Source organism: Aythya marila, assembly GCF_965140915.1.
Source record: "Aythya marila genome assembly, chromosome: 23".
Classification (NCBI taxonomy): Eukaryota; Metazoa; Chordata; class Aves; order Anseriformes; family Anatidae; genus Aythya; species Aythya marila.
In genome coordinates, this window is record NC_139064.1 from 4,051,800 (window position 1) to 4,074,591 (window position 22,792).

Sequence of the window (22,792 nt, forward strand, 5' to 3'; positions counted from 1 at the left end):
TTGCGCAGGATCACGGGTGAATACAGTCTCTGTGGCCAACCTGTTCTAGCATTTGACAACATGCACAGAGGGAAGAAAAAAAATATGTTTAAATGGGATTACCTTGTTTCAGTTTGTTCCTCTTGTCCTTTCACTGGTTATTGGTAATAAAAGTGACTTTTTTTTCCTCCTGTCAAGTATTTATACACAGCTATACAATTCCCTTCTGAACGTGGTCTTCAGGCTGACTGCCCTCCGCTCTCTCAGCCTCCCATCGTGTGATGGGCACTCCAGTCCTTTACCCATCCTCATTGTGCTTCACTGTGCTCTCTCCAGCCTGTCCCTGTCTCCCTAGCAGAGAGAACATAGTAAAAAAACATACGCAGTTGTTCACCTAGCTGAAGGACAGTAATTTGAGTGAAAAGCACTGGCCAGTGCTTGACAATGGCTCTGAGTCATGTTTTGAAGTGGATGCCATCTTCATGTTTCACTTACCCAGTAAACAGATGTACTCTGTGGTACTGAAAAGGTCGGACAGGAAGCTGCTTTTGAGAAGAAGTCCTGCTTCTGCCTGCTGTGGATCCAGCTGAATCTAAGATGACTTCTGGTTTCTATCTCACTACAGAAAAATGGATGAAAAAAACAAACAACTTAAAGCTTGTAGATGAAGGGTATGAAGTGAGGATGAGATTCACCAAACTATGTTTATAAAGGCACATAAAGGCTTTGTCATTTCTATAGTTGCAACTGACAAGGGGGTGCTTTGCTCTTCACCTAAGTTACTCCTGGGTGCTAGCTCCAGAACTACACGTGAGTGTGCAACCAGCATCCAGCCTCGAGCTGTGATGGCAGGATGTCTCGAGCAAATTTCAGCTGCCTTAAAGTCCTTGCTGAAAGCCAGGAGCTGGTGCCATGCCTGTGTCCCAGCCTGTCCTATTTGAAACTAGTTAATGTACAAACAGTATCCTTGCGTGCACCAGCTTCACCTGTTTAGAGAGATCATGGCGTATTCTACTTCACCAGGAGATAAAGTAGCGTATTTCAGAATAAATTACCCATTCCATGCAGGCTGCTAGACTTGGTGGAAAGTGCAAGGCCAAGACTACTGTTAAAGGCAGTTTGGAAGCTCTAAATGAGCCCTGACAGGCTAAAGCTGTGAAAGCAAATGACAGTTTAGGTCCATTAACCTATTTGCTGCATTGCTAACAAAGGATGGATTAACAGCTTACAGGGCTGGCTTGCATTCAGTGTGATTTAGTTTGTGTCTTTGATATCTGACTTCACCTTGCCATCATGTGATTTGTCAGTCACTCTGTGACTGAGTGATATTTTGCTTGCAAATATTATGATCTCCCCTTGCTGCCAGGCTTTTGTTTGTTCTCGTGCTTTGCCAAGTTAAACCAGCTGAAAAGGCATTAAGACCCAAGCAGGTTAGAAGCTCTGAGGAGAGTTTTTAGATCTGCAGCTTTTGTAGATCAGATCGAACAAAGTGCTTAAAAATGTTTGTGAGGGTTGCTGAAATGATTGTACTGCAGCTGAAGTCTCTCTTGTTGCACTCCAACTGAGATCCCCCAAGAAAACATCTTTGAAACAAGCCTGTTTTACTGAGCATATTAACAGGATGGTGAATGATTGCAATGGTTATTTAAACCATATGAGTGACAATGTAATTCAGAACTATCAATTCTTCAATTATCAATACTCCACGCAGTAGCAGCATTGCCTCGTTGCCCAAGTAGCAGCAAAGAACTTGTCATGTACAAGAGCACGAGGTCAGTGAGGTTGCTGGTCTTACATGATCCAACGACAATATTTTTTTCATGTTTTTATTAATTTCTGCAAGAATTCTCCTGGTTTGTGCCCCCTTCCCCTGAACAGCATATTTCTTCCTTTGTCTTTTCTTCTAGTAACATCAAAGCTGACGTTCACCTTCTGTGAAGTTTTACTGGAAATTTACTTTCTGGTTTTAGTGTGCTTGATACGAGCTGTGTATCACAGAGAAAGCAGAACAGCTTAAATGAAAACATCACGAGCACCTATAACGCCCATAAACAATATGATGTTAGTTTAAAAAAACAAGCAAACAAACCACACAACCTAACAAAAACAGGTATTCTGTGTTACCTTGCTGCTTTGGCATCGTGTTGGGCACGATGATCCTTTTTGGGTCATTGAGGTTACGTAACTAGCTTGGAAGAGCTGATTAATCATTTACTTAGGGATTTTGTCACATATCCTTGTAAGTAAACAGAGGTAGACCGAAAACCTCCGTTCCGTTGTGTTCTTTTTCCTGCTTGCAGAAGCAGCTGTTTTAACCTGCTAACTGAATTCAGACTGAAATGGTTGTGCCAGCTGGTCTCTAAATGATGAGTCTTGTTCGTGGGACCTTTGCGTAAATGATAATTAGAAGGGACTGGTGGCAGCTCAAACAGTTATTTTAAGACTTATTTCATAAATTTCCTAGTTTTGCGTCATTGAATTTGAACATATTAAGCAGTGGGTTTTTTTTGTTGCTGTTTGTTTTAGTTTTTTCCTCACATATTCCTTAGCTTTGAAAGAGCATTTCAAGACAGGACTCCATGCTGATGGAAGGCAGTGAGAGACCAGGGACTTGAGCTGTAGTCTTCCACATTTTCAGGGTACTGCCTTCATCCTGCGTGTACCTGCAGGCTGGTGAAATCTTCCAGTGATCTGGCTGGTAATGCCAGTAGGGAAGGACAGTGTTTCTTGCCTCCACTAGCTGTATTCAAGTGGAATTTGTTAGCTGGTGTTCTGTGATGCAGTGAGATACGATCTTCAAGTCATCACTGCATTGCTATGTTTTATTCTGTATCTCCTAGATATTGCAATCAATTTTTTTTAATGTTAAATTATTAGCTCTAGTTTCACTGCTGATATATTTTTTCATGTTGCTCAGATGCCATTAGTGTATTCTTAAACTAATGATAAGCTGGTTTTAAATTGTTACTGTAAATAAAAAAAAATATAAAAAAAGTTTTGCTTGCCTAATCTGAAAGGCTTTGGCTTTGCCAAAACAAATCAAACAGCTCAGTGCTCTGATGTAGAGCTGAAATGGCACAGGAGAACTGCTGACAGCACAGTGAAATTGCTGAAACAAAAGATACACAGTTGTTTGTTTTTTTAAATCCCCAATTTAAAATTGTTAGGTAGTTGAGTATCGCTCGGTGGCACTCCGTTGCACGTCCTGTTGCAGTGTGCACAACAGCCCAGCTTCCCCGTGGGTGCTTTCCGTGGTGTGCCGTACAGCATCAGGGTATTCAGGGGGTCACATAAGCATTTGTGGCAGAACTGAGGAATCCAGAGCTGATGAGGAAATCTTCTCCTGATGGCACCGCCGTGACGCAGTTCCTGCACATCTTCGTACTGCTGTTCCTCTGCATTTTTTCTAGTTCGTACTGAAAGTTGATGTCTTTGCGGTATGCTAAGGCCAGTCGTCTTGCACAAACATGAGTCCAAAGTAGTTCTGCTAAATTTGGCTAATTTTCCATAGCTTTACAGGTAACTGAAAGCACAACTCTGGTTGCCTCACGTTCCTGTTGGTCCTTTGCCCGCTTATTTGCCAAATATCAGTAAAGCACCTTCTTTAGTGTTTTGGAAGGTTAATATTCATACAGTAACTCATAAGGCTGTACTTCATCACCTCACTGTGAGTACAGAGTAAGCTTACCTGCCATGGAAATGAAACGTGGGACTGCAAGTTAATGTAACAACATTATAATGTTATTAGGAACCAAAGTACCAACTTATTTTAGGAACATTAGATTATATAAATTTAATTTTGTCTTTTCTGATTTATCCGAGCAGAAATCAACAGTCCATAGGCAAGCTTTTCCAAAAGCTTATTGGGTCATTGATCATCATATGTGTGACTTAAGTGCATTATATTGTAGATCATGGGTAGCTGTTACTGCCCTGTCCAGCTAGTCTGTTCCCAACTGCATTTCTTTTCCTCCTAGCCCCTCTGATAGATGTGGGGAGAGGGATGAAAATCCATGCACAGGTTGTGTTACGTGACTGGACATTCTACGTGATTCGCACATTCAGAACACCTCTGTATGTGATGCCTGATAACATCACGTTACGTACATGAGTAAATAGTCCTCACAATTAAAAGCTGAGCTTGTATCAACTTGTACAAGGGGAGGTGTGTTTGTGTGATGCAGGAGGCCATGGCATAGCCTCACATCCCTCTGTCATCTCACAGAAAGAAAGGGGCACCTCTTGTGCATCTTGTAAACAAAATCTGCTTTTTTCAATCTTGGAAAAAAATAACCAAGCTCTTCTAATTCATCCCATAAGCTCATTTCTTGCTCTCTGTTTTGCTGTTTAATTTCAGTGTTAGTTGTGCTGCAGCAATTGGCTGGAGATTGGTTAGTGTTAGGTCAGAGGTTGGACTCAATGATCTTGAGGTCTCTTCTAAGCTAGACAATTCTGTGAGATACACCCAGCCTTTGCCCGTCATCCCTGCCCAGCACACCTATGTGCATTTTCTGCACCTTGGCCATTAACCACGTTCTTTGTGGGATGTAGGAGGCAATTCTGAACCCATCCTAATGGCTGGTTCTTTGCTTTTTCTGCATTGTAAGAGCAAGAAAAGAACTGGCTGTAGAAGCTGTTTCTGTCAAGACTCGCACAGCTGCTGCTTCGCTTGTTTTTGTTCTTGGGGATAAATGACGTCGTCAGCTTCAGAGCTATCATTTGTTTCAGGGCTAACATTAGTTTTACAACATAATCAAATATGAAAACAAAATGTTCTTTCTGCTTGTGATGCAACGAAGACGAGAGAGGTCAGGATGGGTACCTTATGGTTATTTGTTTTAATTTCCAAAGGAAAAATGCTTTTAGCCACCACATAGCGTGCTGAGGCTGGGCAGGAAGGTGTGTGGCGTGAAGCTGCTGGGAATTGATGAGAAGCTGAAAAGCACCTGGTGATGGGGAAGCAAGATATTCCAAGTATTCCTCATTCCACAGGAGTTATATGAAAATATTTATCAGAATAGTCAGCCATAAAAGAAGGAATAAAAGGTTGAGTTTCATAGTTCCACTAGGCAGCAGCTTTTTTGTCCCTACTCTTTAGGAGAGGAGAATGCAAGAATAATGTGTTAGAAGCTGGGATCGGCTGAAATTTTGAGTAGTTGATGCATTTGAGTATATTTGACAGAAATCACTTAATTTCCAGGGTTACTGCTTGCTGTCTAATCTGTTTAAACCAACTTTATTTTAACAGATTACCTCGCCAGCCATGGCCGTCTGAGTGAGTCTGAGGCCAGGCGCAAATTCTGGCAGATCCTCTCGGCAGTGGAGTATTGCCATGGCCGAAAGATTGTGCACCGTGACCTGAAGGCTGAAAATCTTCTGCTCGACAACAACATGAACATCAAAATAGCAGGTACCCAGAATGCAGATGCTATGCAGTCACACCTGATTTTTGTGAAGGTTGTTCCAGCAGTTCCCTTGCTGCTGCCCAAGAAATCCTGCTGTGCTTAAGGCAGAGAAAATCAGAGTGGTAACGCATACAATATCTTTGCACGATGGATATCACAGTGCACATAGCTCAAAGAAATCCTAGATTAGCTCTATTATACTTTCAGGAAAAAGGAAATAATTTTTAGAGTTATGGTTGTTTTTTTGTGGGTGTCATAACATGCCTATAATGCTGCCAGATGTTCAGGTTAAAACAGAGTTAATCAAATAACTTCTTTCAACGTTAGAAAAACTCAAAATGGAAGCTTATTGATTTTTTTCTTTTTGCATGCATGATTTCATTTTAATTATAAATTTAGACACAGCAGATGTTGCTAGCAATGGAAATCATTTTGTCGGTTGTCAACTCATTACAATTCCACGAATCCTTCCATACTGACTTTAGCCTGGAGACACTTGAAACGGCAAGGCTAGATAACATCTTGATTTGGAGGACTGTTGAACTTCAATCATCAATAATACAGGAGCAGGAAAGGAAGACTAACTGCTGGAAGAAGCTGGTTTGTATTGGTGTAAGCTTGTGAGTTGTGAGAAGGAAGTGTGAATAGACTTCCAATTGGCTGAGAAGGATGAAGTGATGAAACATTTCTGAGTTATAGATCATGGCTGGATTATTTTACCCTTGAATTTACTCTCTGGCATTTCTGAAATGGATGAACTGAAAATGTATCTAGATCTCTAATGTCTTCTGTAAGGGTGAGGCTTCAGAAAAGTGTTACATGTACCAGCAGATCTCTAAAACATGTGCTCCTTTTTATCTATGGAGTATGAAGACAGCATCCCGAAAGATTTTGAAGGAAATTTAGCATCTGTTTAATTGGTTAGCATCTGTCATGAAGATTCACCCCTTTCTCAGTGATACTACAGAAGATGTTGGGAAGACTAAGCATTCAATCTATTTCTGGGGATTAACTTCCTCCTTAGGAAAAATCTTTTAAATTCTTTCAAGTCACCTTTATCAGAATGGGCAATCAACACAATCTTTTACAATGAGCACTTCACCTTTGAGATCAAAACTATTGCTCGAGCAAGAAATTTTATCATTCTCTTAACCTGTAGCCATTGCTCACAAAACGGGTTATCGTTGGATATAATATGTGATGTTTCTGATGGACTAAGAAGGATTTCTTACCAGCATGTGTATCAAAGAGGCAGCTTTCCCAGTTCCTGGATGTGTTTGTTGCTTTTGTATTGACCTTTACTTTTGTCTGTACATTGGAAACATTCCGTTCTCCATTCCTGTACCCCCACCTTCCCACCTCTAGCATGTTTTCCTAATGGCTGAAGAGTTTACAGAAAGGTTAAGTAAGGGAAAGGTTACGGAAAATTGTGATGTGCGTTGGAGAACCGTGATTTGAATAGATTATTAGACTAATTTTTGTTAGTCAAATCTGAACGTCAGGCGTTTTGTTTTGGCAGAAGGAATGGTGCATAAAACAGATTCTCTGAAGCTAAAAAGGGAAGCCTAGTAATCTGCTCTTTGATGACAAGTGCTCTGTATTTCATGGCTCTTTAGCATGTCAGAATGGGAATTCTACAGAAAGTTCATGAAAGCAGTAAAAATGGTTTTGTTGTTTAATGCTTCATATAAATAGCGGAGGTTTTGCAGCAGCCTCTATTTGATTTTATATTAAGCTATTTAAGGCTAACTTTTAATTTTCTCTATACTCTATTGTTGGGTTTCATATTACTGTTGGAATGTAATGATATTAAAAGTTACTATTATGAATCAATATATATGAAGCAAAAGGATTTTACAACTGTTGTAGCAGGAAGGTGCAGTTCTGGTATGAGTTTGAGTTCTGACTTAGGGCCTTTGATGCCTGAAGAAAACAAAAGAAACTGTGTAGGATAGAGATGATATCTGGACTTGATGCCAAAGTGGCCCAAGTATAAGTCACAGAGCGGGGCCCTCATCAATGGTCTCTCTTCGTTAGCACTGTAGGCAAGCACATTCCCTGCCTCCATGAACACTGCAGTGCGAGCATAACACAGGCTCCCAAAAATACTTCCTCAAAGGCATCTCAGGAGACCTGTTACCCAGGGAAAGGCTAGAGACGTTGACTGCTCTGTCACAGGGAATTTCGATGTACAGGTTCTCCAGAGACTCGGTAATAACCGAAAGCACTGATAAATGGTTGTTACCAGATTCCATCAGCTGCTGCTGTCTCTTCTCTCCTCTTGGCTGCTCTTGTGCTCTACCTCTGTATTGCAGAAAGCTAATTACAGATGGTCTGTATGTAAATGATTACATTAACTAGTGGTGATTCACATGGTCTGTTTCTTTGGCGTAGCTTTGTTGAGCTTTATCAGATTGATAGCACTTCCCGTGTCCAGCTGCAGTGATAAAGTAACTGGAGAAAAGTTAAGCTTGCCAGAAACCGTGTCGTGATTTGTCCCAAACCAGTTATTTTATTTTTCTCTGCAAAGGAGATAGATGATAAACCATTCTGTGCAATTCATCTGAGATTTTGGAGTTAGCCAGCACTGCACAGATCCCCGAGAACAGTCTCTTCCAGTGGCTCATATTCTTCATGGTTCATTTATCAAATTGTGCAAGAACAAAGGGCAGCCAGGATCCCAACTCTGATAGCTAGAATTACTCTCTAATTAGAATTAATCTGGCAATTTAAAAACAGCACAGTAACTGATGAATTATTTTGATAGAAAGCTCTGCAGCATCGGTGTCTGCATTGGGCCCAGCGCTTAGTGTGGGGCTGGACCTTGCTGAACACTCCAAGCAGCTACGAAATCCACATAGATACTCGTGGCCATTCCAGGCTCCTCTTAACTACCACAGGATCTCTTGATTTATTCTGATGGCTTCTAAGTCTTTTACTGAAGCTTTTAATCTTTAAGAATACAACTTTTTCAGTTAAATACTGAAACATGCGTAAAGTTATCTCTCTATTTCAGCTAGTAGGAGAATCAGCTAAGACTCGAAAGTAAGCATTCCTAAAACTATAAGCTGATGAGACTGCCACCTTTTATGTTGAAACAAGTAAGCTGGATTGAGATGTAATGCTTTTGTGTTAATACTGCTCTAAAAGAAAGAGGATAGATCAAATTCCAAGGATCTTTCATTTCTACCCTAGTAACTGGGCAAGGAGCAGGGGACGCATTAAGGAATTGAGATGAGAGCTTTGATACTGTTATTTTCTAGAAGATATTAGGGAGTTGGGAGCAAAAGCCTCAAACTTAAATTTGAGCATATTTAACGTAAAAAATAGTCTTAATCGGATAAAATGGCCAGTGAGAAAATTACAGCTGAAGACTTCCAAACCAGGCATTCTCCATAAAATTTGGTTTTAGTACTGGCAAGGTAAAGCTCCTTTGTTCTTCTCAAAGTTATTGCCTGTAGGCAGCCAGTTTGTTCGTGTACCTTTTGCATTTTGCTGGTTTCTGAAGGGATCGCAGGGGCTGGATTTCAGTGGCTGATTGCTGATAAGCTGTGCTGCCATCAGATAAAACTTGTTCGTTTTCTATGCAGAGAGATGCCTCTGCAGCTGTGAGCAGAAAGTGCAGCTTAGAATTGAGGATGGAATAGTGAGGTTCTCTCCGTGTCCTTCCAGCCCCACAGAACCGCCAGATTAAGATGCTTTCTAAATGTGTCTGCAGAAATCATTGCATCCTGGTGGTAAAGCTGCTGCGTGCGAAGCCGATCAGGTAGGAGACTGTTATTTTGAAGGAGGTTGTAGTGCTGGCTCGTCTTGCTGGTGGACAGTAAAATATGCATTGACGTCAGAACTGGCTGATCAGCATTCAGTTCATGAAGTGGGTCAGGTTTGTTTCTAACACACTCATACCTTTCCTTTATCAGTACCTCTCCTCCCGATTATCTCCTCTGCTCGCTCCTATTGCTGTTGTAACAAAAGATCCATGTGGCTCTGTGAAGCCAGGCTGATTGAATCCTTTTGGCAATTTAAGAAGAGTGGATTAATTAGAGCTCGGAGGCTAGAATCCCTTCTGAAGGGTTTTTAGAGGTACAAATTAAAGACCACCTCATATTGCTAGATGCACAGCAGAAGTTGCAGTGGCTCTGGCAGGGAGCTTCTGTTTCTCAAATTGCAAACTGGTCTGAAATCTTACTCTGTTTCCATTTTTAACGGGAAAACAGATTCCATTTGAATGATGTATGTGCAAAAAATTATACCTTCTAAATTCAAGATTATTCTAAAGAGGGTAATGAGATTGAGAAACAAAATGCCCCAAATGTTGAGAGGCAGTATTTGCAGATTGCACAAACACGGAGTTTATTCAGCTGAACACAATGCCATAAATGACTGTATTTTTTTAACGTGCAGATTCAGGCAAATGTTAAGAAGATAAAGATCACTCCATTATATAATCTCAGTCCTCTGGTAACAAGTCCAATTTCGGTCCTTTTAGATTTCCGTGGTTGGGATGTGTTTTGTGGAGGGCTGGCACATGTTCCTTTAAATGACAGTAATGTTCTTAAAATTCGTTTCTCTGTTATGAGAAACCGTAACACCGTGCTTAGGTTAAAAATGGTTACCTTTGATCCAGAATGATAGCGGTAGATCAGCATTGCAAAGCAGAAACAAAGTAGGGGGGAGAGAAAGAGAGGCTAATGATTGTTTTGTGCTTAATTGAATCCTGGCTACTCTTAACACTTCAAAAAGTGGGACAACCACTCCGACAGTGCAGTAATTAAACACTGAGGAAGCCCAATGGATCGAGCATCCAGTGTGCTATCTAGACCTTTAACTTATTCTTTGAAATGGCTTTAATGGATCCTATTCATTCTTGAGGTCCTAAAAAAAAATGGTTTAGCATAATTGGAAGAAACAAGTGTGGAAAGTATGATGGAAACACAAGGACGTAACTGTAATAATTTATGTACCCTAGCAAATAATGCTGATCTCCCTGCACAGGTAATTATTTTGTCTAACAATAGAATGTAATTGGATTTCTAAAGATAAGAGCAAATTGCTGAAATAGGCATCACTGTGTTTTTAAGTTTTATGTCATGTGAAAAAGTACAGCACAAATTAATAGATACCTGGCTTTTACTGTACTTTTAATTGTTGATGCATGCTATTTCTTCAGCAAAAACTTCAAACGGAAGGATAGTAGTATTCTTTGCCCTTGAAAAAGGGGAAGAAATTGAAGTTACAGAGCTGCAGATCAAAGACAGCGTAAAGGAACCGTTTGCCAGGTTGTAAGACATACACTTCTAGGCAAGGTGCACAGACTGGTGAGGAAATTCCCTACTGGCTCAGATCCATCTGGCAGTGACTGGGACAGTACACAAAGCTGGCCACTTTTTGCAGCCTGCTGCCCTTGTACTCATTTCCCTGAACCCCAGCAGCCAGTATTGTTTTATTGGAGCCCGTATAGAGCGCACCCTTGCCTTCTTCTAGTATCAATTTATAGACCTTTCATTCATGGATTTGGCTAATAAAACTTAATCATCTCTGCCATCACAAAACCATCAGATGGAAGCAGACTGCTGCTGTTGCACTAGTCAAGCGCTGCCTTTATGGCATTAAATTCCGTGATTTGTGGCTCAGGAAGGGAGCAGAAGGTCGCAGCCTTGCAAGGACAGTGCCAGTAAGTTGTAAGACGTCCCTGCTCTTGAGCTACTTACGGTAATTGTAAAGAAAACTATCGTGTTACGAAATTAAGCATGTAAAGATAACAGCAAAAAGCAAAAATCCCAGTTATAACATAAACCTGCAGCTCCTCTAATACTGACCAGTCATACTTGAAGGCTTTGTTCTGTCTTTTGCTGTTTGGATTTGTTTATTTTTCTTCCTGAATTGGCTTCAACATGTTCACATTTACCAGAAACCTAACGTTAAATCCAGTCTGGATAGGCAAAAAGTTTCCCTTTCTTAGGAGCTGAAATTTAATGTGTTTCCAGGCAGGTCATGCTTCCCGTAGCTGTGTTTACAAATATACCTACACCTACTTGTGAAGCTGGTACAAAGACTGAGGAGGGTGGCACCTGAGTAGGAGCTGCAGTTCAGAGATAAAGATTGATATTTATCTGCAGTGCTTAGAGGATGTTGAAAACCTGACAAACTCGAGATAAGTGAAAGGAGAGATCAAATCTAATGACACCTATACAGACGGCAAAACGCTTCTGAGAGACGAAATTGCTTCATGTCTCCCAAGTATTGTCAAGGTTGCTAAGCCAATGATGTGTGAAGAAAAGTCTCCTCAAAGAAAATAAAAAAAACTCACAACAAAAGTCTGGCTGTGATAAGAAGAAGGCAGGTGACACACAATTGGGGGATTTTATCTGTTTTAGGAGATTCTGTTGTTGCTCCCTCTGTTACTGCGCTGTTATGGATCTCCTGTGTGGTCTGACCTTCAGACGGCTTCTGGCATCGGAGCCTTCTCACGGATAGGCACTGGGGCTCTCTGATGATGACCAGGTCGTAAAAGTTCACTGCTGTGACGCTGGGTATCTGATTTTCAGGCTTTGAGCCAGTACAGTGACCTTGGACTGACGCTGGAGATTGTACTTTCTTGAGAGTTTCACCTGGAACAGGTCTTTGCAGTAGCGTAAGATGGTCTCCTGTAAGAAATGTTAATTTTCTGGAACACTATTTTATGTTAAGGTTAAGTGTAGTGTTAATTTTAATTTAACATTGGGTTACATGGGAGTTTGGAGCTTAAATATTTGTCTTTTAAATGTCCAGTCTGATTGTTAGCAGTGCAAAGATGGTTGAGGGATGGGAGTGTCCCACGTCATCGCAAAAATAATGATCATTAACAGTCAGCATGCAGATACACAAATCCTAAATCCCTAAGGAGCTGGTGTGACTGTGGATCTGATTGAATCAATTGATTCAATTGATTGAATTGAATTGATCACTGTGGCCAGCAAGCTCAATCATTTGTATTTGAGCGAGTGTTTGCTTTATAGAAATCCTTCAAATTTTTATGTAGACTTTTAAAGTAATCAATCCACCCAATGCTGCTCTGCTGACCTCGGAGATGATACTAAGTCAAACAGGGTAAGATAAATCATTAAGTCTAACAGTTTCAAAGTTATGTATGCCCCAGAGTCCCTTTATCCAAGCAGTTTGCTTAGGTCTGAAGACTCTACTCATCATCTTCCTTCCAGCAGATTTTCATGATTTGTTTCTTCCAAACTAAAGCTTTGGGCTGCAGCTCCTTAGTTGTCCCTAGGACTGCTTGAGCAGGTCTGGTGTCGGATCAGACTTACTGCTCTAGTCTTGAATGGAGGTTGACAGGGCTACCTGATGATGTTCTGATCACCTGTTGCAGAACGTTTTTGAAGATGCACTTACTGTGGAAGAACAACGCTGACAAGTGGTGTCGGTGAGGTTAGATGGCATTGCTGTATCGAGCTGTTCCTTCAGGATTACTACAAGTGAGCTTTAGAAAGAGGAGAAACACAAGGAGGACAGAAAGACATGAATTATGCATGTGTAGCTGTGGCTGATCTGCAGTTCCCAGCTGCTTACCTAAATCAAATGGATCACCAGCACAAGGTGTGTAGAGGAGGCTGGTTTGTATTCCGGGTGCCCCCAGGAATATAACTGTTACATGCAATAGTTATCTGTTACCTTATGGTGTGTGTTACCCACTGCAGAGATTTCCATCCTGAGAGCTGGTTGGTTGCATAGTCTTGGCTCTCCATAATTCCTCTATTCTTCCTAATTAGTGCATTTCATTAGAGACAACTAAAAATATCCTACTTAGATTAGTGGTTCTTTGCAACACAATGGAGACTTGCAGTGCGATGCGGTAAGGAAGCAGAGGTGAGGAAGGCATTAAAGGGGAAGTCTTTGTCATAAGAATGAGCCTATGGTACAAAAAGACTTGGGATCTCCTTCCAAGTTGTGTAGATGTCTTGCTGAAATCATTAGTGAACTCATAGTTCAAAGAATTAATGACAACAGCCAAAAGGCCTGTGAGGTCATGCTTTTTTTTTTATGGGACTCAGATAACTTTTGAACCTGTTGCTTGGCTGTAACCAAATTCGACAGAGAGTAAAAGTCTCAAAGGGCAAAAACATTCCTGCAGCTCGTGTGTAGGTGCTCTGGCAGTAGGTGATAAGTCTTGCCCATGGATGCAGTTGCAAAAGGAGCCTATACCGTGGTACACGCTAAGGAAAATTGCTCTTAAAGGCAGTTTTGGTGTTCCTGAAGCTGCCTCTTCTGCCTGTGTTCACTTTTTGATGTACGCTGCAGGAGTTCTGTTCAATGAACTGCTGGAGCTCGTGTCCTTCTGTTAGGAAAAAGCAGCCAAATACCTTTGTGAAGTTAAACAGAAGGTACAATTCCCTTTCCACACTGCTCCTCCACAACAATAACAGGTTAGCTTTATCTAAGCCTAGAAAGTTTTTCTGTTTAATATCTCTGTGTTGCTTTGATTCCGAGGGCTGTCTCATGGTTTATAGCTCAGGACATAAAACAGGAGCCAGGCCCTTCCCTCTGCATAACACAGCCCGTGCAAACAGCAGTAAAAGAGGTTGGACCAGCAGCGCCTCTACGGTGTCTGGTAACCACAGCGGTTATCAGCGCTGCTATCTGCTGATCAGCATTGTAATAACATACCTCTGAGGTATTCGGGGGTTGATAGCACTAAATCAACAGCCTGATTGCTGTACATCAGCACTGCTGAATTTCACAGGATTCCTCGAGTCACACCAGCGTTACTCCGCAGGAGCCTGGTGAGCTCCAAGGGTAAAAGCATGATCACTTCAGAAAAGAAACACAAAGCAACTTGTAACCAGCTGCATGCTTTGCTCCAGCGTGCAAAAAGTAGCAGGGAACAGCTAAAGCTCCTTCACCCAGGAGCAAACCAGCCTTGAACAGCAGCAGTGTCACTGTGCTTGGGGGTCTCTGCATGTCACACGCTGATGCTCCGCTCTGTAGTTCCCTTGGAGATGCAGCTGACTTGTCAGTGCATTGAAGCAAGTTTGCCTGAAAGTCTTAAATCCAAAAATCATTTGTCCTTGTTATCAGATCTGTTTCCTTAGTATTAACAGTGTTTGTTGTCACAGAGAGCACAGAGAGTGGGCCACAGCAGAAGTGGAACAGAGGGCTCAGCAGTGCTGCTGGGAGCAACAGGGAGAGGTGCTGGCTTTGCTGAAATCCATGAGAAAACTGCTAGGCTTGAGCAGAGCCAGGATTTTGGTTCATGGTGTGAACAGGTCTCCCCTAATGTAGTACTTCAGTGGCTTTTATTACAGAAGACTGATGAATAAGTGGAGCCATGTATGAAAATTCTGAGTTGTGTTACTGAAGGAGCACGTTCAGGATGTGTATCTGCAAGGGATGTAGAAGGAACTATTAGGAGACAGTAAGAATAAAGAATGCTGGAGCAAATGATGCGTGAACAAAGCAAAGGGAGCAAGAGGGATAGGGTATAAGAACTGGAAGGTCTGGGCTGTGAAGATCTCTAAAACACAGATAAAGGTGAAGTGAATGGCAAGACAGCTACAGGTTGGCCACCAGGGCATGGTAATGCCTACCTGGAATCCTGCAGTTTGAAAACAATCAGCTTTAGATAAGCCAGTTTCCTCAATATCGTTGTTGTTGCTGTTTTGTTGTGGTAAAAAAAAAAAATAATGCAGTGAAGCTGAAAAAATTGCATCAGACTCTTTTCTGAATTCACCTCTCTATTCAGTTGTGGCTGTCATTTCGCTTTTCACTATTGGATTATTACCCATTGTGACTAATACCAAAGTCCCAAAGCCTGGTTCCATGTTAAGCCATAAAAAGCCATTTAAAAGAGCGGCTCAGTTGTAAAATGGCAAGTTTCACTTGGAGAATGAAGGGGCTGTAGACAATCCAAGGAGCAGAGCTTCCTCCCTAGCAGAAGGCTGCGTGTTTTCCCATGCCTGTTGCTTTTGGCAGAGTACCCTCCTCCCTTCTCCAGGATTGATGCTTTTGTTGTCAATATTTGTTGTTGGTTCAAGGCTAGAGAGCACCTAAAGAAAACTCAAGAAGTCTCAGATGCAGTGCTGAATCTCAGATATCTCTTGGCAAGTAAATAAGCTCATATGTATGCGATGTGATTGTCAGCTCGTTGAATTTTAGTGATAGCTGTTTCTAAACTGGGATTTAGCAAACTGGTAGAAGTTTACTTGAAGTTCCTACAGGTTGTGAAGTTTTGCAGAGTATTTTAATAATCACGAAGTTGTGAAAATAGCTGTATAGGGCATTCAGCATCCTAATAAATGCTTTCAGTGGGCGTAATGATAAAAAGGTCTGTGATAGAGCCTTTTGTGAATGACGGTGAATTTCCACGTCCAGCCTATGCATATAATTATTAGGTTTGTTGTGCAACTGGAGATGGGAGTGACTGTTCCCTTAATTTCTTCACAGATTTTGGATTTGGAAATTTCTATAAGAGTGGCGAGCCTCTGACAACATGGTGTGGAAGCCCACCATACGCAGCCCCAGAAGTCTTTGAAGGACAGCAATACGAGGGACCCCAGCTGGATATTTGGGTATTGTTTTTCTTTTTTTTTAATATGGATTCAAGTCAACTTCAGGAAAGTTGGAACAAAGTTTTACCTTTGAGTTTTCTTAAGCTGCAGACAAGCTGTTCTTCTTTGGCTTCATTTCTTGACTGTCATAAAATGCTTCGTAACACTAAATGAAATTGAAGTTACCCATCCAAGTGGCTATTAAATGTACGTTGTAGGTCTACGTAAGCACAGCAGAGGAAAAACTGTACCTCCTCCAAAAGCTGTCTGGACTGAATGCATGCACTTTACTATTTCAGTGCATTTAATATCTTCTGTATTAAGTTTGAATCGAACCTGTAAGGCTGGTAAGTTCTTGACTCTGAGCAACTGAAACATGGTAGAGATGATGAGTGTTTTCCTCAGCCACAGTTGTGCCACAAACATTTGTAGTGCAGGCAGCTGCACGGTTTTGAATCTGTGTGCGTTAATGGGTTCTCTGTGGAAGAGGACAGAGAGAGCAACCACATTCCTGTGCAGTGGAAAAGGGACTGAAAGGAACTGAAGAGGTTCTCTGTACCCTTCGTGCATTGTCAGAGTTTGCTTTGCATTCCTTTTTTTAAAATTTATTTCAGTATTCTGGTACTTACAGTGACAGATTCGTATTCTGAAACAAGCAGAGACAGTGCAAGTTGGCAGTCTCTGATCTGGCATTAGGCTTGCAGTGATAACGTTATACATTTCACAACACACATGCTGACATTTTCGTCAGAGCCTGGTACGCAACAGGACAGTGCACGATAAGTCACCTTTCAGCTGCTAACCTCATTTAAGTTATTCTAGTCAACAAATAAACACTGTGCTTTTATGGGCATATGTGTGTATGCATCTGTCTATCGTATATCACACACATATATATATGTAAAACCTGTAGTAACTGGCACATAAACCTACAGCAGACCTCAGCTCCATTATTCTTCTAAGCAGCACAGGCACTGTTTGAATGGCAAAAGTGAACCTCCAAGCTTTGGTAAATATTTCTTTAAATGCATTACATCCTAAATCATGAACTGAATAAAAGTGCTACAAAGAGAAGCACACGTGCATTTATAGGTGAGATAAAACCCATTATCTTCTTTACTTATCTTCTGAGATAAGGACTCTCTATTTCTTTTGCGACATCCAGTTGCAGAATAGGTCTGCTGCAAGTGCTAAGCTGGCAGGAGGAATGCAGCAATCCCCAGTTCAAATTTTGTCAGGGCAAGGAAGGAAATGACTTTTTAAAATACATATTTGATTTTAAAATCTCTGTGTACTTAAAAGGTTTTAAGGTGAATATTAAATACTTGCTTTTTTCCCTGGAGGAATCCAGTGCTGTGACTCTCTGTGCCAGCTGATGGCATGAGGGTTTGGTGTGGTTATTTCATCTGCTGTGGTTATTTCGTCTAGTGTGGCGCTGTATTTCTTTTGGCCTATACTGCAGGACTATTTCCACTTGCAGTGCCAATTACATTGCATACTTTAAAAAATGAGTCTGGCAGTTGGATGAGGGCTATTGCCCAAATTGTCTCCTTTTGCTCATTTTACATAATCCCTCGTGCTCAGCACCGTATGCAGCAAGGCAGAGTCATTAGGTGGTGTTCCCCTGAAGCTCACTGTTGGTGAAGTTATTGGCGTGCCTCTTACCCAGGTTTTGCAAGCTGGTAAATGTGAAAAGTTGCAATTTCTAATTTTGGGTGGCTGTTTGAGGTTTGCTTTTGTTTGAACAAAGTTCAGATTAATAGCCTCTAATTGTCACCTGAAGTGGGGGCTCACTTTGCAGCTATCATTTAGTCACATGCGGCTCTAGCATCCTGCTAGAGCCACTCTCTGACCCATTACACTTCACCTTACCTGCTTATCAGCACGAGGTGCTGCCAGCCTTAGCTGTTTGAAGTGAGCTGACAGTTCCTAATGCCTAGGGATCTCCAGAAATGTAACTCCTTTTTTGTATAAATTTCCTGTTTCTGCAGAACATAATTTAATTTTTTTCCTCTGATAGGATTTACCTAACCAACCCCAACAACCTTGCAGGTAGCTTGACAAATGAAACGAATATTCTCTTTTTTTTTTTTTTTTTTTTTTTACAGAGCATGGGTGTAGTTCTTTATGTTTTGGTCTGTGGAGCATTACCTTTTGATGGGCCAACACTCCCCATCCTGAGGCAACGAGTTCTGGAAGGAAGGTTCAGGATACCTTATTTTATGTCAGAAGGTAACCATTTGTCCTCTCATACTCATATCAAAGTAAACCTTGAATAAATTCTAGAATAATCTCTGTTGTGATACAATGAAGGGTGGTGCACTTGCCCACCAGACTAGAGCATGGCAGACTGTTTTTCATTTTGCTAAGACACACAAGTAAGCCTAGGTGAGTTGTATGCCTTTGCTGCTAGGTAGGGAAACCAGCCCATCTTTCCTAGAGACCACAGTGTGGCTTGCCCAAGGGCAAGGAGAGATCTGAAATGGAAGGTGAAGGACCTCTCATCCTACAGTGACCAGAAATATGGGGGTGCAGAGGGAGAGGCGCATTTGTGTAGCAATTCACTTTCATTCTGCAAGGCCATAAACATTTCAGTTGGGATAGAAAATCCACTGGGAGCAGTGTGGCTGCCCTACTGAAGCTCTGCATTGGGCGTCTGCTAAACAGAAGCAAAGAGGTGCGCAACCAATTAATGTGCCAGGCTCTCAGAGTCACGTATCTGGCACTCCCACACGTGACAAAGAGTCTATCAGATCTCTCCCTTGATTAATTGCTGGGTTTCACTCTCCCTCGTGCCTGTTCAGACAAGAACAAATGGGGCCATTTTTGCACAGGGCTTGATGGTGTCCTTCAGCTTCCCTATACTAAAAGGGTCTAAAACCTGAGTACTTGATACCAACTTTGCTGAATCAAATCCCCCTTTCAGTATACTACTTTCTATGAGATTATTTTTTTCTTTTTAAGGGAATTAAAAATAAGTTTTCAGCCCTGTTGTTCAGGATTCTGTGGTGCAAAACATTCTGTTCCTCCCCTTTTTCTTCCTGGCTGCGTCTCAAAATAGCCACTACAGAGTAGCTATAGCTCAGCTAGTTAGCTCAGCACTTGGTCGCTTTTAGCAGTGCAATTATGGCACCACAGCAAGCCTTCAGCTTCCTGGCACATTTTGCAGCCTGTGCTGAGCTGTGTTTGTGTCTGTGACTTTGCTGACATAAGTACACGAGCTCGATCCAGGTACCTTGGTGCAAGCTGCGGTCCTCGCTGTGCCTGCAGCGCAGATCTGCTCTTTCACTTCCAGCTTTGCTGCTCCCCTTGCTGCTCACCCGGCGCTGCAGGGAGTGGGGAAGGGTGTGCCTGGTAGCAAAACATTGAAACCGAAAGAGGTCAATGGGAATAAATAGCCAGAAATCTCTCTCTAAACTATTCGTCATAGCTACCTGAGTGGCCTGACTCATGGCAACTGCACTGAAGAGATGTTTTTAACCCTGTCTAATGTGTAGTAGTCAGAAAGCAGCAATGGCCTGGGATATTCAGAATTATTCGGCCACCTACAGCACCGATTGTGCTTTGGTCCTGGAATTAAAACAGATAAACCTGCTGTCATAGTCACCATCTGCTATTCAAAGCCACAGAGGTGTTACTTTCACCTTTGTTTCTGTGACTACTGGTGTGGAAATTTAAAACAAAATTAAAACAGAAGACAATAATAATCCAGATTTGAAGTGCAGCTTTGCCAATCCCTTCCTCCACGAGCCTGGACAAGCTATTTCAGACTGATAGGGGACAGTGTGAATTAGTCCACACGCACAATTCACAGAGGATTTTTGAAGCTTTATCAGTCAATGTTGGCACTGTACTTAGAAAAGCACGAGTGGCTTCAAAGATGTATTAAATATTACCATTACCCTTGTGCAGGGGGCTGTGTAGGGGTAATCACTGGACCCTTCAGGTTGGAAAAGACTTCTAAGATACCTAGTCCCCCCTTTACCCTAGAACTGTTGAGTCCACCACCTAACCATGCTCCCAAGGTCTGCATCTACACCTTTCTTGAAGCCCTGCAGGGTATTTTAAGTAGTTGAGTTTTTGTCCTTTTAGGTGTGACTTTTAATCTTGTTTTGAAAGATGGTTTTAGCCTCCAGGAAATGTTTTTAGCGCAGAGGCTCAGCAGCTTCCTGTTGTGCCCCGTACCGGTGGGTGTCAGGTGAAGCTCTGCAGGTGGGTAACGTGGTGTTCTGCCCAACAGAGTGCGAGCATCTCATCAGGCGAATGTTGGTCCTGGACCCATCCAAACGGCTGACGATTGCTCAGATTAAGGAGCACAAGTGGATGCTTGTCGAGGTTCCTGCCCAGAGACCCGTTCTTTACCCGCCGGGCCAGGAGAACGAGCCCTCCATCGGAGAGTACAACGAGCAAGTTCTGCGGCTCATGCACAGCCTGGGGATAGACCAGCAGAAAACCATCGAGGTAAAACACACTCCAAGGGTTAGCTGTCCCTGGCAGGAGGGCTCCTGCTCCATTTCAATGGCTGGAACCTATTACTTGAGTTCCTTACAGCATTCTTCATTTCAGCACTTGAAAAAATCAAAACTGGTGGTTTATTTTCTAGGTCAGACACCAGAAAAAGGAAGCATTTTATAAGGCTCTGCTGCTTTCTTCCTGTCCTGCTGATGTCTTGGTCTGTGCCAGCAGGCTGGTGAGGAAGAGGAGAGTCATCCCTCTAGAAAATTTCCTAAAGATCAGCCCTGGCAGGGCAAAGGTGTCTGTGTTATGCAGGCAAACCAGTTGTGTGATGGCCCCCCAGACAATTTCACCTGCGTGCCTCACTCTGGCTGGCCACAAACAGCCACAGTCCAGTCCAAGGCATTCTTTGCCCACCACAGGAAAGCATGCTGCTGAAAGGGCAGTATTGTGGGAGGCAAGATCCTCCTCTGTGTCAGGAATCCGAAGCAGAACCCATGGGAGAGAATAATGCGTTCTGCTTCCACATCTCAGGGCTCCGTACTGTTCTTTTAGATTTCCTGGGTGGGGATGGATAAACCAGAACTTGTCAAAGGGAGAGAGAGGAGGGAAAAACAGAAATCAAGTTAAATTCATCTTGAGCTTCTAAGAGGTTGGGAAATGAAATTCAAAAAGGAGCATAAAAGTACTGAGCAGTTCTATGTCTCCCTCCAATCCCAAATTGTGCTGCTTGCCCAATGTAAATGCTGAAAGACTCCCCGTGGAGTTAACAACCATTTCCTCTGGCCTGGCTGATATTTTTAACCAGCGTGGAGGTTACGTTTGAGCACTTCCTGCCAGCAGAGGCTGCTTTCTCTGCTTTGCAGAGGCTCAGTTCCCTGCTGCTTCGAGTGATTTGGAAAGGCCAGGTATATTCAGGAGGTCCCAGAGATCAGTCTCTTCTCCAGGTTCAGATTTTGGGGGCTCAGAACAGCACCTGAACGTGAAATACAAGCTCTGCTGACTTACAGGGGCCACTAAACTAAGGCTGATGCCTTTCGTTGCCTGGCACTCTGGATTGAAATTTCTCAATTCAGAACAATATTTGCCTACTTGGACACCTCTTAAATATCTTTTTTTTTCCTAGTTGACAACTCTTTCTTATTCCTGGTCTCACAGAACAGAAAAGGTAACACGCATTTGGCCACACACAAACTCTTGTGCTTTTCTTTTCCAGTCTCTGCAGAACAAGAGCTACAACCACTTTGCTGCTATCTATTACTTGTTGGTGGAGAGACTCAAATCCCATCGAAGTAGCTTCCCTGTGGAGCAGAGACTTGACGCTCGCCAGCGCCGCCCAAGCACCATTGCTGAGCAGACCGTAGCCAAGGTGAGGTCTCTTTCTGAGCAGAGGTGGGCTTAAGGCTGTGCAACACATTATTTTCTCCCGAAATTGTTTCTATATTCACTTAGAAGTCGCTGCTATTTTCTGATTTCTGTAGCATGTAGACTTGAGCATCATTTTGGAAAGATTTTTTTGCATTTGGTTCCTGTCAGACTTCAGTTTTTGAGAATTTCAAAACTTTTGCTGGGAAGTCAGTGGTTGAAGTGTTAGAGAAATACAGGTTCTGGAGGCTGCACAACACTTGGACTATCTTTAATGTGATCGACAAACAAGATGTTGAATTTATGGAGAGCTCTGCTAGCATGGGGCTAGAAGCATGCAGGCTCGATTCAGTGTTATTAAACATAGGTACCCTAAAGGGACCTGTTGAAAATAAAATCACTTTCTCCCCTGCTGTTCTCTAGATACACTTTCTATCTCCCTTGAAATGAAGCATGGCAAGGAATAGGAAAGAGGTACCCAAGAGAAAATATTAGGATCAATCTATCAGGTTAAGATGCCATATCACTGCGATATCTGTGTAGGAAATATGAGTATCGCTGCTGTGAGACTCCGAGTCACTCAAGATTTATAGACATGTCCCTAAATAATGTCATTTCTGCCAAAACTTGCACCACTTTTTACTCCTGCTGCCCAGCAAGAGCCCGATTTTGCAGGAGATCTCACAGCATGGCTGCAAAACCTCCGTGTGCATCGACCACGGAGCCATCGCGACGACTAATTGATTTAGGTCTTAAGGATGTCATGTGTGTTTTATCAAGAGCAATTCTGGGTGCTCCTTACATCTGGTGCCAGCCCATCCATTGCAGCAGGCTGTCCACTTAGCATCCTCTCTAATTATCCTGACTGATTCAGCACAGGCTCTACGGCTATTCAGCCAGCTTCTTCCCTAGTAATTTCCATCAGAAAGAAAGGTCACGTACAGTTTATTGTGTCTTATTCCAATAATTCTCAGATTTTTTTTTTTTACGTTCTTTTGTTTCATTAAGATACACAGACGTTGTACAGCTTTTGATTCCTTTTAATGCCTA

At 42.2% G+C, this 22,792-nt stretch overlaps 1 protein-coding gene and 1 long non-coding RNA gene across 3 annotated transcripts in view; one reads left to right on the forward strand and one right to left on the reverse strand.

Moving 5' to 3' along the window:
• SIK2 (salt inducible kinase 2) overlaps positions 1 to 22,792 on the forward strand; it is a 48,484-nt gene that overhangs the window by 13,532 nt on the left and 12,160 nt on the right. For both annotated transcript variants that reach the window (XM_082777806.1, XM_082777807.1), the window contains exons 4-8: positions 5,228 to 5,389; positions 15,819 to 15,943; positions 18,031 to 18,154; positions 20,163 to 20,383; positions 21,594 to 21,746. In XM_082777806.1, the coding sequence (XP_082633932.1) occupies positions 5,228 to 5,389; positions 15,819 to 15,943; positions 18,031 to 18,154; positions 20,163 to 20,383; positions 21,594 to 21,746 (785 nt within the window). The remainder of the gene's footprint in view (positions 1 to 5,227; positions 5,390 to 15,818; positions 15,944 to 18,030; positions 18,155 to 20,162; positions 20,384 to 21,593; positions 21,747 to 22,792) is intronic.
• On the reverse strand, positions 140 to 19,274 carry LOC309886693. The gene is made up of 3 exons (XR_014318962.1): positions 19,158 to 19,274; positions 475 to 598; positions 140 to 330 (listed from the first exon to the last, which is right to left on the reverse strand). It is a non-coding gene; the product is annotated as an uncharacterized lncRNA (long non-coding RNA).